This window comes from Thunnus maccoyii, chromosome 18 (assembly GCF_910596095.1).
Source record: "Thunnus maccoyii chromosome 18, fThuMac1.1, whole genome shotgun sequence".
Taxonomy (NCBI): Eukaryota; Metazoa; Chordata; class Actinopteri; order Scombriformes; family Scombridae; genus Thunnus; species Thunnus maccoyii.
In genome coordinates, this window is record NC_056550.1 from 3649126 (window position 1) to 3667518 (window position 18393).

At 39.5% G+C, this 18393-nt stretch overlaps 2 protein-coding genes across 2 annotated transcripts; one reads left to right on the forward strand and one right to left on the reverse strand.

The window, feature by feature from the left end:
• Positions 1 to 174: 174 nt before the first annotated feature.
• On the reverse strand, positions 175 to 6689 carry coil (coilin p80). Its single transcript, XM_042392638.1, has 7 exons — positions 6380 to 6689; positions 5044 to 6076; positions 4085 to 4174; positions 3002 to 3049; positions 2764 to 2833; positions 2337 to 2425; positions 175 to 617 (listed from the first exon to the last, which is right to left on the reverse strand). The coding sequence occupies exons 1-7, from the start codon at positions 6667 to 6669 to the stop codon at positions 570 to 572; spliced, it is 1668 nt and encodes a 555-aa protein (XP_042248572.1). The 5' UTR covers positions 6670 to 6689; the 3' UTR covers positions 175 to 569.
• Positions 6690 to 8266: 1577 nt separating this feature from the next.
• On the forward strand, positions 8267 to 17833 carry scpep1 (serine carboxypeptidase 1). The gene is made up of 13 exons (XM_042391732.1): positions 8267 to 8377; positions 8623 to 8762; positions 10736 to 10825; positions 11142 to 11297; positions 12062 to 12136; positions 13470 to 13542; positions 14259 to 14296; positions 14393 to 14521; positions 14819 to 14903; positions 15075 to 15188; positions 16261 to 16398; positions 16590 to 16753; positions 17618 to 17833. Exons 1-13 carry the CDS (start codon positions 8317 to 8319, stop codon positions 17678 to 17680), a joined length of 1326 nt encoding a protein of 441 aa, XP_042247666.1. The 5' UTR covers positions 8267 to 8316; the 3' UTR covers positions 17681 to 17833.
• Positions 17834 to 18393: the final 560 nt, after the last annotated feature.

The window sequence follows — 18393 nt, forward strand, 5'->3', positions numbered from 1 at the left end:
TTCCTGGTGAAACTGGGTTTGCATACAAAAATATACTGAGCAAATTAGAGAATTTATTAAATGACCTGTCTTTGTCTGGAACACAGCTCTGTAGGCATCAAGAGGAATTCCCTGACTCAGCAACTCTTTGATATTCCCTGTGGGGATATATAACTTTCCAAAATATGACAGCAATCTTGTTTCAATGTTTTATTAGAAAAAACAGTTTATACCATACTGCCACAGTTGCATCACTGTACAAAGCATAAAACCATTATGTTCCAGTACTGGAAACAATCATTCATCCCACCTACACATAAAAAAACAGCAATTGTTGCATTTAATGCCAATTTAAACGCAATAATTATATAACTTTAAATCTTTTTTTCCATATGTACTTTGCAATGCAGCAGCTCTTTTGTGCAAAGTGTTGACTTAACCATAAATAAATCCTTTAGCTGTCAAATGTCAAGTGAAGAGGTGACTTTCAGGTTAACCTTAAAAAGGACCCTGAAATGAAGTTAATTACAGAAAAGGCAAATCAATCTTGCCAAACACACTGAATGTACAAAGTGACTGTTCTTTCAGATTTAAATGATCAGTCTTGGCTCCAGCAGGGCGTCCCATCGTTCTGTCACCTGTGGGAGGAAAGTAAAGACATTACTTAAACTATGATTACAATAAGATTAAAACAAGATCTGTACAGATATTACAGGAAACAATACCGCATCATCCAGCATCCCAAAGACAATAACTGCTGCTTTCTGCATATGCAGCTGTTTTTGTCAATCCCCACCTTTCTCCTGTTTGTACGAGTAATTGTAAAGAGGGGATCACTGGGTGAATGGGCTCACTCAAAGTAGAGAGAAGGGGGGTAGAACCTGGGCTCAAAGACAAAAGAAAGGCTTTGGCTTTAACTGCTTGTGCTGACTGTAAGGGTTGTCTACTGCCAATCGTACAGACAGGGACCCAAACACAACTGTGATTTGATAAGGCACATGAGGGAATAAGCTTTGTTGATAGATATGACATCTTTAATACCTCACTTGTAAAGGCGCCAATATAACAAAATGAAAGCTAATGCGAATATTCACCTCAGAAGGTGCGAGTGTGCCTTTGTTAGGTTGTTGACATGTTGGCTGTAGGAAAATAGCCATAGTTGGCTGTATTGACCAGCAGCTGCAGCTGTTCACCATCAGGCTGCAAGCAGTACACAGCAGTACTCACAAGCTAGATGTTTTACAGTCTAGCTTGTGAGTACTTCTTCTTATTGTACAGTGAGATGGGGACAGGAAACACAGAAGAAACTGATGAAACTCTAAAAGACTGTATCAGCACAGAATTCATACTTCAACTAGCATCTGTTTTCAGTAAACGGTGTGTATAGTGACTATGTCGTCCTGATGATGTGATGATACAGCAAATGTAAAAGTGTGGTTTAGGTTTTTATCTTTTTAAGACAGAGGTCTCAAACATTTACCTTTCAGGAATCTCAGGAATCAAAGTATTTCTTTATATTCGAGACTAAATAAGCAACAATCAAAGTTAAAGTTCGGAACAAAAGCAGCCTTAGTTATCATATATCATGAGTTTAACACTCAAAATACTCAACTAATCTGCTTGATCAGGACTGTGTGGGTGTGGTTTGACCAGATGTGATAGACAAGGACCTGACAACTTAAGCCAACAACCACACTATCTGATTCTGATTCAAAATGCTGCTAAACTCTGACTGGTGCACAGAAATATGTGACATCACCCTTCTCCAACTGAAGCCTACCCACTTTTAAAAAGTGAGACAAGAAAGAACAAGAAGACAAATACAGAAGCCTCTCATGGGAGGGACTTCATCCATCATAGTAAGAGGCTGTTTGAGAAAATAGGTTTTCAGAGCCTTTAAAGCTGCACTAGTCAACATTTTTATAAAGGTTGACTAGCGGAATATGTGAAATGTAGTCTACGTATGTGTAATGTAAAAGGCAACCCACATAGAACCCAACTCTGCAGATCTACTGAGTCTTTTAGCCTCTTTTAGCTCATTGGGTTGATTTTCTTTGCAAGTCTTTTCAACAAAAAAGTTCTGATAAATCCACTGAACACTACCTGCCCAGCACCAAACAACAGACAAATAAAATTAGCAACTAGCCAAAGAGCTGGATAGAGTTGGTGGACACCAGAAGAGAGCTAAAAGGAAGTGAATATTGGACTTGGACTATCATAATCAATGAATGCAGCTTTAAGTCACACAGAAATTAGACCATTCCTCATTTTGCTGGGGAACCCCATAGAACCTGAGATGGGAAGAGCTGCTGTTCTGGAGGTAATTAATAAAGTAGTGGCTATGTGCTGACGCTTACGCAAGATTCTCTGGACACAGCATACTCCACCCTCTCAGAGCCATCTGGGTTCTGATAGACCAGGTCAAACTTGCCAGGCTCAACAGGAGCTGAGGGAGAAGCAGAAAAAATATGAGTAATAAATGTGGGTAATATGTTGGAAAATACTGTACAATCTGTTTTCCAGCAGAAATTCCATAAGAAGTCAGAAAATATTATTCCCCTAACCTAAACTAACCACAATGCTGTATATCCATGGTAGGCGTACAAGGTTACTCATCAATACAAGTGATTCCAACATTTTCCAGCCCAGTTTTGGAAGAAAAAACAAGCTTTCGCATGTGGACATATTAAATTTGAACTAAGACTTTTAAAATGTGAATAGTACTGTCAGAGAACTGTTGATTTTGTTGAAGTTCATGCCCATCAGTGGTGAAATGATCCTTACCTCGAGAGGCATTTAACAGCTCCAGCTCAATCTGTTTGGTGGTTGGGTCAAAGCTCACAATCTTTCCCTCCTAAAATGTACAGCAACATGTTTGGTGAGTAGCGTAATCATTACAGTAGTATGAATGAACAAAACTTCATTAGGGTGCTCTCTCCAAGCTCCTTCCAAATAGCATGAGATATATAGTCAACACTGACTGGCATTTTTGATAACTGCAGAAGAAAAATATTACACTCACCTTGTATTCTGATACCTCTGGCGTATAATTCTCAGTTAGCTCCAGCAGCTGTCAACACACAAAGGAAATGGTGTTAGGAAACGAAGTTCACAACTTGATATTAAGTTCAGACTCTTCTTTCACAAAAGATGCACATAATTGATACTATTGCTTTTCTTTTATTGGTAGCGGATCTATATTAATGGAAGACAGATCATGAAGATGGTTCATTACTGCCTGCAATTATGGTAGATATGAAAATTTTCACTTGAGAACAGTCCACCTGCATCAGCTTGCAACAGCATGAAATGGCTATTAGTAAGGGCTAGTTGGTGAACTAATGTAGCTGGTGAGCTAACTACTTACACACTAGCCAGCCAGGAACATGCTAGCACTAGTCAGTCACAATAACTGAGTTTCTTTCTATTTTCTCTATATGGTGCCATTCACTCCCCTCTAGCATTTCTCTCTCAATTTTTAGCACATCATTTCATTAAATTAAGATTTTTATTGAAGACAGAAAAAAGGTAGCAAACTTGCTAATTCTTAGTTCAGTTGCTAACATGAAAATAAGTTCACACAGTTATTCATACGACTTATTTGTACCATCAACTCCTGTCTCATAACTGTAAACCATGGCTGTTCTGTGGAGCAGTTTATTCTCCTACAGATGGAGTTAAATAAAAGTGGATGGTGCAAGCTAAGCTACAATAGCTTCCTCCATTCTCCAACTCTCCGTTCCCTCAAAGGTCAGTATTGTCAAGACTGTTAATATAGGTCAAAAGTGTGAATTTGTGAGTCAAAGTTCAGCGAAGTTGAACTTCATGCAAAAATGTACAAATTAACTTCACCCCCAAGAGCAAATCCACTGATTGTAGCAATTCCAATTCTATTTGCTCTTGTAACCGGGCCTTTAGTCTGCATATTACTTTCTCATTAATCAATTACTGTGTTAAAAAATTGTATGACCATTTTTGATTGAAAACAGCTTTGAGGGAAAATGAAAGGTGAAAAAAGTGAACAGTGGAACCAGTTACAAAGCTAAACAGCCTGGGTACAGTGAGAGCAGATACGCTGTAGTTCATAAGACTAGACTTGTTATACCTTGAAGGCAATCTTCTGCCCCACCTGTGGAGGAGCAGCTAGCTGGGGCATGGAGCTGTAGTCCTTTTTTGGAGCACTTTCTACTCCATTCTGCACACAGAGACACATGTAGGAAGGATTAAACCCAATGTCTTTACATACACAGTATTAATACAATGACCAGACCATGTTTACATGCACACAACAGATGTAATTGTATCCTAATAATACTGTGACTGAAGCAAGACTTATTTAAATACCATTCTCAGATTTGGACTGTTTACTAAACCCCTCCTCCAAATACTGATTATCCAATTAAAGTTAAGCAAAAGTAACTGAACAACAGGCCTGTTAAGCTTTTATTTCTCCACCTGCTAAAGCATTGCAGTAAGAGGGATACTCTTTGTATAAGGAAATCGGACAGTGGTGTCTTTTTTAAGACTTAAAAAACTAAAAACAGCAAATGTATTAAACTGTGCTTTTCTGCTCTAACGTTACGTTAGCATTCCTGGTTAAATAGCATACTACGTACTGTAGAAACCAAACCTATCATTACTTTCAAGGCCAGGGGCATTTCATACTACATTATTTGGTAAGGTTATAGATTCTGTTTTTAAAAAGCCCTTCATGACAGCACATCCACTGTACAGTATTTCCCCATTGTGTGCCACTGTTATCTTTGTAATCTGTATATTCAGTGCAAGAATGGAAAGATTGACAAGCATAGCCAGAGTAATTGAGGGGGGCGGGGCTTTTCTGTCAATGAAAACCTCTCTCCAAACTTGTTTCAGTTTTATTTAGTTCATTTAATCCATGACTATTCTCTCTTATGGAAGACAAATAAAAGTCACATGACCTCGAGGATAAATCAATTATTATTTCTTCAACAACTGAGCAAAGCAATGGTATTGAAAATGACAGTATCTTAACACTAATGTCTAGTCATAAAGTCATAAAGGTGCAGACATATGCAGACAGACCTGGAGGACCACTGACATGTTGCTCAGTAAATCAGTGTGGGCGGACGGCTCCTTGGCTCCATCATAGCTGAACTCAGAGTTGCTGCTGTGCCCTCTGAAGCCCCCTCTACCTTCACCCCTACCCCTCCCTCTCCCTCCAGGACCAACACCACCACCAAAACCATCATGCCTGCCTCTTCCCCGGCCGTGACCTCTCCAAGATGACTGATTACCCACACCACGGACCGGCTGCTGCACTGGCCGTCGGATGATCAGCTCTATCTCCTCTTCGTCGTTTGCATTACAAGACTCCTGCTGTTCCCCGATTTTGTTACGAGGAGGCACGGCCACACCGGAACCCTGTTTCTGTGCGCTGTTTGTGGACTGCTGAGAATGTGAGTTATCACTTCCTCTTAATTTGGGAGTTAGGGAGGTTAAAGGTTTGGTTTTTGGCGGGATTTTTGCACTGGTTGCCTCATCAGAGGAGGAGTCTGTTTCTGAGGAGGATGACGAGGGAGGGGGTAATTTTGTCTGAGCAGGTTTAGGGTTTGGAGGCGCCTTGGAAGCAGCAGGGGTGGAAGATAGTGCTTTGGTAGCTGGTTTTTTAGCAGCTGGTTTTTTGGGAGCTTCATCTTCCTCGCTACTGCTGCTACTGGAATCTGATGAGGAAGCATTCTGTGTTTTTGCTTGTGCCACAGGAGGCTTCTTGGTGCTTTTAACTGGCGGTTCCACACTTGCTGCAATTTTTTTGGTAGAAGCAGCTGGTTTCGGGGTGGCAGTCGGGCCATTTTCCTCTGCCTTCTTCCTTTTTTTCTTCTCTGTTTTGTTTCCGAGTGACTTCTTATTCTTCTCATCACCTGAAGTCTGCTTGGCGTGTCCCTCCAGGCTCTCCTCACTCCTCTTTTTCCTCTTCTTTTTCCTCCATTCCGCATTCACTCCATTTTCTCCCGTCCCGTCCTCCTCTGTGGGTCTTTGTCTCTTTCTGCAGTTTTCACTTGATATATCTGGATGGCTGCTGTGCCCATTCACCCAAGTCAGACAATCCACCTTCACCCTGGAAAACAGGAACACATCTTTAAAGGAAGAGACTAACATTTTCAGAAATATGCTTTCTTTTAACCACTTTGACCAGCAGCAAATGAGAATATATCAACATCAGTGTTGAGCATCAAAGTTTTTCTTATTGCATTCATGCTGAACACATTTTACCTAACAGAGTGTACATCAAGTTCAATATGTAACCATAGTAACCCCTGAACCTGCTCTGTGCTTGTCTGTGCAGACTGTTTGAGCTGTTACGCCACATAGTCCACATGAGAGAACATTACACTGACCAGACGACTAGCAATAAAAGCACCTGAGGCTGTCGTTATCTCGCACCACATAGATGCTCTCCGTGTGCGGCAGGTAGCAGTCCTCTAGGAAGAGGTTGAGGATGTTCCTGCGGCTGAACTCAAACTTGTCTCTGATGATACTCTCCAGATCTGCCACCACGCGACACTTGTTCAAATCCACGAGCAGCCAGCACATGCGGCAATCAACAACAGCCGGCGGCGGGTAGTCAAAGTACAAGCGCACGCGGATGAAGTTGTTACTGTTAACAGCCATCACGGATACAACATCAATGCTTACGCCAAAACACACCATGCGCGTGTTCCGCCGGCAACATATACGTCCGGCCGGACTTTTCAGAATAGAGTGTCAATATCTAGTAAACTAAAAGAGGCTGCAGAGAATTAAATCACATCATTTACAACTGATTAACATGTGAAAAAAATAAACTGAATAGCTTATCAGAAAGTGAGAAAGTCATGACCCTTTATTAATGCCCTACTAACATTTACAACTGCACTGTTACCAAATGTAAAGGAAAAATCAGGATTTTTTACAATGTACCCAAAAGTCGTTCTTTATAATGGTGACTGATCTATTAGTTAAGTATTCATTACATTAATAAAACTATTACAGGATAGGACAGCAGAAAAAAAAAATCTGACACACAATTTTCTTTTTTTTCTTCAAACTTTTCTCAAACCTCTGCTTTATTTATTGTTAATTACTGCATTTCATCTCCTCAGGCCTCGACGTTTTTCAAAAACTCCTCTTTCGTTTAAACGACATCGCGACGTGTGATGAGTGGTCCCAGGCATACACTTTCCTTTATTTTAAGGGGACACAAGCCAAAAAGGTTGGGAACCACTGGCCTACATTGTCCAACAGTGTATTCAATATGGACGTTAGTCGGTGTCTGTCAGATATATGCAGCTTATACTGTATAAAAAAAAACACATATATAAACTGTATTCTTCATTTTCATAATCTTACAAGTAAAAATGTTGACCACTTGTGGTAGTCATGATTTGGACATTTATTTTGAAGGACAAATGCTCAACAGGAAGTCTTACCCTCACATGGCCAGCGTCTTCTCTAAAGCCACTCATTCACAACCCTGCCCACTGCTGGCATGGAGGTGTAAGTTTTAATATAGCTTTAAATCAGGGGTCTGCTGCAGCCACAGTTTCAGAACTTGACACTAGGGCTGGATGACATGGAAAAAAGCAAATATCACGATATTTTTGACCAAATACCTCGATATTGATATTGCGAGTGGATATCTGCCACATTTACAGTCTTTTTAGCATAAATTCCTCGGACAGTGTTTTCCTGTTGAGCTGCGGAAGTATAGTAACAAAAAGAGGAACTTTGGCACTAAAAAGACTGTAATGTTGAAAGATATCTACTTGATTTGACCTCTTTGGACGCTGAAGCTTCATATTAGCTTCAGATAAACTTTTAAATACCTGTTTGCACAGAAGGACGACTGTGGATTTTGGTCCCCATCACTCACATTGTAAGCACATTATGAAGGGATCTTCTAATGGTCAGTATGAACAGGAGGAATGATTACAGCAAGAAAAACATGTTTCAATGTTCATTGGGCTCCTGACTGTTGTTTTAAGACAGATTTGAAAGATTAATATTAGAAAATAGTTTTAGTTTTAGAAATCCTGTTCACAATCCACAATTTATTCAGTTGTTCATTTATTTGTTTGAATTAATTTCTTTTATTATATATTTTCCCATTTTTCCCTCTCTTTAAATTTACTGCAAATGTAGGATTTTTTGTTGTTGTTTTTGTCTTCCTGCACATTAACACACTGCAAAGTTCATTTTAAAACTGAACTACCAAAAGAAAAAAAAAGGACGTCGGTCAGCTGACAAGGGGCGGGGTCACATGATTTTTGTAGCAATAAAGCCGTACAGCGCAGTCCACAAGCTCACACATCAACAACAATGGGCCGGACAGAGGTAGCCTCCAGTTTGCTGTTTTTACTCGCCATCCTCATAAATAAAGGTATGATTTATGGTCTGTATATGTGCCTACAAGTGCTTAAATCTACTGCTTTCTGACCGACGAAAGTTAAACTTACCGAACACCAATATCGGTTTCGTGTTACATGCCTTGACTCAGCTGACTGCAAAACGAAAGTAACGTTTGGTTTATTTACTTTAATAGCTTAATAGGCCTATACCGGTTTGTTAGTTTAGTTTAATTGTTCTGTATGTTACACGGTAAGTGAATGTAATTGTTCTGCGCAGGGCTCTCCAGTCCTCTGGCAAGTAAAGAAGATTGGAGCTATGTGGAAGTGAGAGATGGAGCCCACATGTTCTGGTGGTTGTATTATGCTGACAGCCAATCTGCAGAAAACAACGACCTGCCTCTGGTCATGTGGCTGCAGGTAGGACACGATCGGGTTTACATGCATTAACCTATTTACAACAAGCTACACGCTGTATACTGTACATGATTTGGGTTATTGTGGTTTCCTCACCAGGATGCCACTATTTACCATTTATGAGAAAAATCAGTCTGCAGGGGTTGCGTGAGTTAGGTAATCTTTTCCAGTGAACGCTATGTCTGCCTATTCTTGTCAAAAGTTTGTGGCAAAGCAGCATTAAAGGACAGGGTCACAGTTTTTCAAGTATGTCTAAAAACAACAGTTGGGTGCCCAAATGAACATTGGAACAGGTTTTGCTCACTGTAATCATTCCTCCTGCTCACACTGACCATTGGAAGATCCCTACATACAATGTAAGGGATGGGGGACCACATCTACTGTCCTCATCTTGTGCATAAACATATTAAAACGTTTATCTGAAGATAATATGAGGTTTCAGCAGTCTGAGTTAGTCAAATATAGTAGATATCCCTGACTTCATTTCACTTCCTGTTCAGCTCTAGTGGATTATTAAAAAAGACTGTGACGTTGAAAGATCTCTACCTGATATGACTCATTTGGACGGTTGAAGCGTCATCAGGCTTAGACACACAAATTTATAACAAAGCCTGTGTTAAAGGTTGGGAGCAGGGAGTTTAGAGTTACATTATGTGACATATTATTATTATTTGAACCTATTGTCTCTGCCTCTGCTGCCTTGATTTTGAGCTTCTTCTTTGAGTCTCTTTGTCACAAGTCCTCCAACTTTATAGAAGTGCAATACTAAAACGCTAACTAAAGCAGATTTTAAGTATCTGCACATTGATTTTCGCATAGTGTATATGGAAACCAATGGCTGCTGCAAAGGTAGAAAGAATGCATTCAAAAGTCAGAAACAATATGGTATGTCTTGGGAAATATTTGATAGTAAAATACAGATTTGTAGAAAATAACACACTAAAACATTTATGTGGTCTATTTATATAAGTGGAGTTAAAATTGGAAGCCGGCTGTTCATATCTCCACATAAGTAGAAAAAAAGCATATGGCTGCATGACTAAAATGAGTAACAACAATGTTGCTTCTAATTTCAACCACAGAAGAGGAACTAACTAATGCAGTAAGGTGTCTTTAACTGTAGGGCCCAACCCTCCAAATGTTTAAGAGTCAAACCAGTAAAAATTGGATATAATATTGCTGTGGGTATAATTGTAGTGTTTCTTCAGTGAATGAAGGGTTTTCCTCAGGAAATTCCCTATTAGACCTACAACATCAAAACATTTATAGCCCTGTGCTCTTCCATAAAATAAAACTCTGATTAGAGAAAGTGAAGCTATTGACAGACTGCAATGTATGGCCCATAATAAAAAAAGGTTCAGCTTATAATCATCAAACTTGAACTTAACTTCTCATCTCATTTTTTGTGATCTTTTTTTCTCATCTTTTTGTGAATTGAGTTACTTGATGTGTCTAACAGCTTATGTTATGTTCTTAGATGTATATGGCCTTATACTACCGAGTGGTCACTTAGGTCCTCCAACCAAAACCTGTTGGCCACACCACGTGCCAAACTAAAAACCAAAGGCTGTGCTTTTGCTGCCCTGGCACCCAGACTTTGGAATAATCTCCCCACTTCCAACAGATCAGCTTAGTCTGTTGACTGATTCAAAAAACACTTGAAAACCTACTTTTTTTTTTTTTTTTTTTTTTTTTTTTTAAGAATAGCTTTAGTTAAATTCAAGTGTGTGCTCTGGGTGATGACTGTATGCTTGCTGTGTTCGTATGTGATGTCTGTATGTGTTCTTGAATGTGTCTTTTATGGTTTTCTTGCCCTCTTTTCTTTGTGTGCCAATGTCAGTGTAAAGCACTTTGTAACCTGCATTTAAAAAAGGTGCTATATAAATAAAGTTTTACTTACTTACTTTTGCTGTATTAAGTAACACCAACACCTTAATGTTTGAACCTGATCAGAATGTCTGCTCATGTGTCGTCAGGGTGGACCAGGAGGATCAGGAAGTGGTTTTGGGAACTTTGAAGAGATTGGACCTTTGGATAGGAACCTACAGCCCAGGAAGACGAGCTGGGTAAGATTAATGGTTTTAAGGTGTTGTTTTTTTTTTTGTTCAACTTGCTGTTTAGTGATCAGAAATCATGGAATAAGCAAGACAGTCCACTCAGAGATATGCTTTAAAGGTTGTTTTTTTTTAATATAGAGGAGACCTGTATGCTTCACTAAAGATGAATCATTACTTGCATTGTGTTTGAAAACCTTTACCCAACATCTTGTAATGGACACCTTTTGTAACTTGTAATTTAGCTTGCAATAATTCTCCAAGTAAAATCTGTTGAAATTAACGACATACAGGTTAACATGAGGATTCTGTGTGTTGGCTCTCACAGGTACAGGCAGCCAGTCTTTTATTTGTAGACAACCCCGTGGGCACTGGCTTCAGCTACGCCGAAAGGCCAGACGGCTATGCAACCGACGTGGCCATGGTGGCCTCAGACATGCTGGTACTGCTCCAAAACTTTTTCACCAAGAAGACCGAGTTTCAGGTATGCCAGCTGGACACTCACAACAATGTAGTTGTCTTCACTGAAGCATGTTACATTACTCCACAATGAAACAGGAGTCGCAAAGAACATGTTAGTTCTGATTTTAATTTCTTGGAAGACACCAGAGACCCACAAGTGTTCAGGGGCAGCATTAGCTGGTCTAACAAACCTAAGGTGCTCATACCTAAAAGTCCAAACACTCAAGAGTTTGAATGTTTCAATCTCGCTGAATGAAATTGCCATTTTGGCAGGACTAAACTTGACTATCAAACAAGGTCATCTGTCAGTCAGATTTGGACACTGTTTATGGCCAAGCTAATCATTATTCTCAGTAATGCTTGTGATATTACGCTGGAAAAAAATCAAATTGAACATGTTAACGAAAGTTTAGGTAAGTAGAGTTTATTGCACGATATTAGCTGACACAGGCCAACCAACAACAGCCTGGTTAGGCTGGCTGGCTCACTTGCCAGCTAGAGTCAGGGCTGGAGCAAGGTAGTAACTATAGCTAACAGGTAACCAGCTACTAAGCCTAGCCAGCCTTTGTTTGTGAAAGGGACAAAAGAAGCCAAGTCAAGAAGCAACGTTCTTACAAATAGAAATAATGAATGTTATTACAATACAAGCTGGAATTCCTTTCTAGTTTGCTTTGAGTCCATCTCCTTTTAGATTTTTTTTTTTTTTTAAAGAAAATCACTGACATTGCTTTGCCCCACTATATGCTACTATTAAATTTGAACTGATAATTATTTTATTATCTGCAGAGTGTCCCCTTCTACATCTTCTCTGAGTCATATGGAGGGAAGATGGCCGCAGCTATCTCCATGGAACTCACCAAGGTGAGTCTGACAGCAGGATGTAACCACCTCTCTTTTCAAAATCCCCTTCAAGTCCATGTGAAGTCAATGGTATTGGAAAGTCCCTGTGTCAAAGACTTGTCATGTGATGGATGAGTAGGCAAAAAAACATGATCCAAAGAACAGTTTCCTGACTTTGCAACAGTTGGCTTGCAAAGTCAGGAAATTATTTTAGAGAAGTAGGACTTTGGAAGTTAATAAAATCTTCATTTCGGAGTGTAACCACGAATGTGTTGCCAGCCGGCATTGTAAAAGACTCATGTCTGATAAATTAGACATTCTTAACTGCTTCAGGTTCTCTTCACTTTGTTTTTCAGTCTTAACATCCTGATCCAAAACAGCCTAATGAGCAAAGGGTTCACTCTTCACCACCCCTAATTAATTCTATGCTTCAACCATTCAATCTTACTCCTCTTGATGTGATAGATGTCCATAGAGCCTTAAAGCAACTGGATTCTAACAAATCCACAGTTCTTGACAAGCTTGATCCTTGCTTTCTCAAGTTAGCTGTAGGCTTTATAGCAGAATCTCTGACTTATATTTTTAATCTTACCCTTTCCAACAATTAGATTCCTGACTATCTTCTCCCTTTGCTGAAAGGAGGGGGTCCCTCAGTTGTTAAAAACTACAGGCCGATCTCTAAGTTATGTGTTTTTAAAAAAGTTTGTTAGTGAACAACTTTAAGAATTTTTAGACACAAATGGTATTCTATCACAACATCAGGTAAGTTTTAGAAAACAACACAGCACAATAACCGCTGCTATCAAAGTGGTGAATGCCATTATTGAGGCGCTGGACTGCAAAAAATATTGTGCAGCTTTTTTTTTTATTGATTTTCCAAGGCTATTGACACAGTTGAGCATGTTGCTTAGGCAGATAGACTCTACAATATTGGCTTCTCTGGACATGCTGTTAGTTGGTTTTCAAATGACTTGTCAGCCATAACACAATGTGTCCAGTTTGCTGGGTCTTCCTCCTCCTTCCTCCCTGTGTCAAAAGGTGTGCCCCAGGGTTCCATACTGGGAACACTGCTGTTCTCCATATATGTAAATAATCCTTGTGATAATTTATGAAATGCTGCTATATATTCATAAAGCCCTCCCCTTTGCCCTATATCCTAGTACTGAGCCTCTCCATTGGATGATTTCCTTGTACCACTGTGTTACAGTGGGAGGCTTGTAACCTTTTTGATTTTAATTATTTTACAATCTTTTCTTAAGGGCCACCCTCAGGACAAACTACATTTTCTCATTGAAAATATAAAGAGGTCAACACCAGGTGCTGTGAGTGTTAACTTTGTGTCTTGTCTGTCCAGGCCATTGCACAAGGGAAAGTGAAATGCAACTTTGCTGGTGTGGCACTTGGGGACTCATGGATTTCCCCACTGGGTCAGTATCAGTCTCTCTTTACACCTATACCTCAACCTTTGTACATGTTTCATATCAAAAACAAGCCCAATGAAATGCTGCACATCTGGATTATGGGACACACTAATTAAGGCACTGCTAAATTACATGTACATTACACAATGGCAAGGCCTTAAACTTAGATTTTCAGCAATTCATTGTGTGTACAAAGCATCAGCACAAGTTAAATTTACTGTAAGTCTCCATAGTCTTCAGGTGAAACCCTTCTTACTATACCAGCTACTATCATTCACTAGACTTTACTATAGATTTTTGACCCAAATGTAAATGTATTAACAAAAGATGCCAAGGAATAACATGGTTAGGAAGGTGTGGAATGGTGCTGGGCTGTAGGAATGGCTGTAGATTCTTAGGGGATGTCCCAGTAGCCACGCTCCTGAGCATCTGTTCATGCAGCACCAGTTGGGTAAGTGTGTCGCATGTCTGAAAAATGCACACACGGTATACTTAACCCATGCTTGATGAACTAAGAATTGAGGGTGTTGTATACTGTACTGATTTGTAAAGCCCCTTGAGATGCCGCATGAGTAGGCACACTAGCTAATCACAGGCCAATACAGGAAAAGTAAAACACTATATTGATTGGTTTCAATAAAAGAGGCCGCAGAGTTCATCTTCACTTTCTAGGTGTAGAGAAGACCAAACTACTCACTGTTAGACATGTGCTTCATCCACAGACTCTGTCATGACGTGGGGACCATACCTCTACACTACTGTAAGTAACAAACAGTAGGCAAATGTTACTATTTAAATGTTTGAAAGATTTTGGAAGCAAGCTGGTGTGTTGAGATTTGGTCTCTTTGCTGTGCAGTCACTGCTGGATGATAATGGCCTGAACGATGTCAACGGTGCAGCAGAGGCAGTAAAGCAAGCCGTGGAGCAGCAAGAGTTTAAGAAAGCCACCGAGCTGTGGTCTGTAGCCGAGACGGTGGTGGAGCAGGTTGGTACAACACAGGAAAAACCACAGCTGCTGTAGAGCAAAGGAAATGTTAGGCGTCATTGTTCAATGCTGTAACTTTTTCATATAAAGGCAGCTATTTATAGCATATATCAGTAAATACTAAGGAATACAATCTAATTTGCTGTCAATGGTGAAATTGACTGATGTATACTGTAAACTTTAATGGTGGCTGTGTATCAATTAAAATGAATAAAAGAAAACATTCCATCATTACAATCCAGTTTGCGTTCAGGGATCATGAGGTGTGATGTAGTCTTTCTTTGATTTTCATGTCAGAACACCAACGGAGTCAACTTCTACAACATCCTCACGCAGGAGCCGGATGAGAAACGTACCTCTTCAACAGGAGAGGACTTCATCTGTAAGACACTGCGCCAAATTATTGCATCCACTCGACAATTTTAAAATCTCTTAAAACAGCTAATGGGGTTTTGTGAATGAATGTGCTCATTACGTGTAAGTCTAAATGTAAATCCTTTTACACTCATTTGTCTACTTTGACCTTTTAACGTGTTCTTCCTCTTTCCACCAGCTCTGCAAACACGTCGCCATATTCGACCCTTGCACAGCCAATCACTGAGTGAGCTGATGAATGGGCCAATCAGGAAGAAACTGGGTATCATCCCCCAGAATGTCACATGGGGAGGTACTGTATCTATCATCCATATACTTTGGGGGGATTTTCATAATATAAATTGGCAAACAACCTTTCGCACAGATTCACTTAACACACATACAAATGTCCAGTAAGGGAGAATAACAGAAGCAGCAAACAGATTCCTTTTGAAGTGGCACATATTTATTTGAGAAAATATATGGCATTCACTCATTTACTATGTATGCAGAATTTTCTCTTGGGTATGAACAAAATTTACAAGCGGTCTAGAGCTGTTGTAAGAGTCAAAAGTCTGTCTTTCTACACGTGGAAAAACACTGTTTGACTTAAGTATTATTGAAGAGATTAGACTGGGGAATGCCAAACTCTGTTTGCAATACTTGCAATCAGACAAAACTATTCTCTAAAGAAATACTTTACACAGGTTACACCTCTTTCTATCTCACAGTTGGAATGCAGTCATCTAGGGGGGCAGGAAACTGACCACTACCCAAAATATGAGCCCTGTTAAAATAAATCCCAAACTAGCCCCATATTTAAGAGCAGCACTCACGATAGGATTGTGTTTTGTTTTTTGTTTTTTTTTAAATGGCAGCCACGCACAGATCAGAGAGCTCAGTAATACTGAATTGTAAGAGTATTGTTCCATGTGTGCCTGTAGGTGGAGCTCTTCATCCACCACCACCTAGACCCAAAACACCAGCTTAGGGATATTGGCTACCCAATAATGATGCAATTTGACAGAACAAACCCTCCATACTCCAGAGCAAATTTTTATTCCAGATGTTTAAGTCCAGTAAGTTTAAGAAATATGACTTTGGTGTAAGTATTGGTATTGTTTGAAATAAGAATTTTGGCATAATCACCATTTTTACAGAGTTGATTCTGCCAGCCAGCTTTATCCAGGTCTACCTTTTTAAATAATTGTGAAACAGATCCTTATATGCTTTGGTCACAGACAGACCTACATTTGTAAATATGTCCGTCAGTAGACTGTGAGTCCCCTCTCTTCCTCCTTTTTGCGCACATTTTAATCTGCCAAGTAAATATGAAACCAAATCTGTCAAATTCAGAAGACAATAATGCTTTACTGTGTGTCCAGGCCAGGCAGAGGATGTGTTCACCTACATGTCAGGAGACTTTATGAAGCCGGTGGTGGATATAGTCGACCAATTGTTGAGCGCTGGAGTCAACGTCACTGTCTACAATGGACAGCTGGATCTCATAGTGGACACCATGGGTAACTTATTCAGCATACTACCTTCTGTTCCACATTCAGAGCAGCTGAGTGATTTGTGAACGGTTCACTCTGAGGACCAAACACAGGTCCTATTCAGTACATCTGTTAGTGTCTGTTACACCATCCAGGTGTTTCATTTCTGTATAGAATGCAGCTCTGCCACATTGAATGTCTATTTCTTCTTCTTCCAGGTCAGGAGTTGTGGGTAAAGCGGCTGAAGTGGGACGGGCTATCTGGATTTAACAATCTGAAGTGGACCGCCCTGGATGACCCCACCTCCCCAGGCGTTACCGGAGCTTTCTGCAAGACCTACAAGAACTTTTCCTTCTATTGGATCCTGAAAGCCGGTCACATGGTAAGACACCAGCTAAAGTGGTGTAGTCTGTAAAATATCCTCAATGTGGAATACAGATACTGCGATGGACTAGTGGGGCCACTTTTTCTTATAATTTCAAGAAAGTTATTTTACAGGAATAAATTCACAATTTTAGGAGAGAACAGGAAACTGTATTAATGTGAAAGGCTGTCTGTCATGGCTGCCATCTGCTTGTGTCAGCACTGATGAGCTCCACCCATGGTTCCACACCGCGTGCTGTGTGTCTCCATTTCCAAAAAACAAATTTCTGTGTTTGACTTATTTTTATTAAGGCATTTTAAATCTTCCATACATGTAGTCCAATCTAATCATACAACACCACATTAGGTTCTTGAAATATAACAACCTTTTTTGTAATACTATGACTTGTTTTTCCTCCCAAAATTATGCCTTAATTCTCAAAATATTATGGCCTTTTTCTTAAAACTAACAACTACTTATAACATGACAACTTTTTTCTCAAAATAATTAGACTCTCTCAAACTCAGTTTTTCTTCCTAACAGTTGCCCCACAAAGAGATCACACATTTTTGATCTCGTGTCTGTCGATTCAATAAGTTTGGGTTATATAGTAGTCTGCTTGGCATTTGCTGAGCTTATTTCCTACACAAGTTTTCAGTAGTTCAAGTTTTTTTGCTGAGCACTAGTGAATAATCCTCTGGTTGACAGAAAGCGCATTCCAGCAACAGGCCTCGATATCCCTGTTCTTGGGTCTGCTTATAAATAACCAGTTTGTCATTTATATGCTGGCCTTTGCTGTGGCCTATTTGCTGTTACATTATCTTGTTTCTCAATAAGAAATATTAAATGAATTTTTTTTTTTTCCTTTTTCTGTTGTCACAGATTCCCTCAGATCAAGGACCTATGGCTTTGCAGATGATGAAGATGATCACCCAGCAGGTCTGATGCACCCACTACGATGCCAGCTGGAATGGCTCTGACAATCAAAATGATCAAATTGACTTTTTTTATATTTCACTTTCTGCTGAACCAAATCAAAAATCACAGTTTTCTGACACAGCAATGAACAACAATAAAGATGATTTGTTTTTTTTGTAATCAGTGTCTTGGCTTCTTCTCTGGTTTAGTATCAAACAGTTCAAAGATGATCATTGTTATTAGGACATTGTATCTGAGAAACCTGGAAAAAAGAGGATGTGCAATGTGAAAATGTTTTGTATTTTTTCCAGTCTTGAATGAAAGATGTCAAATCTTAAGTGCCTACAAGCTTTTACATCACTATTCACATTTTCTTAGACTAACTGTTGCATTTTTAGGCAGATAAAAATTTGTTGATCTGATATTAACCTCTAAATTAACTGCCTCAATGTCATGGAAAAGTTGATGATATTTGATTATTGAAAACAAATAGCGGTATTACAGGAATTTTACTGTCTAAGTAAGTCATCCAAAGAGTGGAGATTATATGCCAGCCTGTCAAACCCCATTCCTGACATGAAAAGGGATACCAAACAAATAGAAATTGCATGCTGGCATTAACATTTAGGTCAAATCACAGCTGTGCCCAAGTAAACCCTCACAGAGCTGCTAGCATGGCTCTATTTACAGTCAGCTAGTATTTAGTCATTTGTAGTGAAATAAAACAGATACTATAGAGG

Excerpts from the sequence above, each read along its gene's own strand:
- coil (XM_042392638.1), bottom strand. The coding sequence starts at position 6,669 with ATGGTGTGTTTTGGCGTAAGCATTGATGTTGTATCCGTGATGGCTGTT. Across the intron at positions 4,175-5,043 it reads ACATGTCAGTGGTCCTCCAG|AATGGAGTAGAAAGTGCTCC; the intron begins GTCTGTCTGCAT and ends CTCTGTGTGCAG. Across the intron at positions 2,834-3,001 it reads CAGAGGTATCAGAATACAAG|GAGGGAAAGATTGTGAGCTT; the intron begins GTGAGTGTAATA and ends TGTACATTTTAG.
- scpep1 (XM_042391732.1), top strand. The coding sequence starts at position 8,317 with ATGGGCCGGACAGAGGTAGCCTCCAGTTTGCTGTTTTTACTCGCCATC. Across the intron at positions 14,297-14,392 it reads GACCATACCTCTACACTACT|TCACTGCTGGATGATAATGG; the intron begins GTAAGTAACAAA and ends TTTGCTGTGCAG. Across the intron at positions 14,522-14,818 it reads CCGAGACGGTGGTGGAGCAG|AACACCAACGGAGTCAACTT; the intron begins GTTGGTACAACA and ends TTTTCATGTCAG.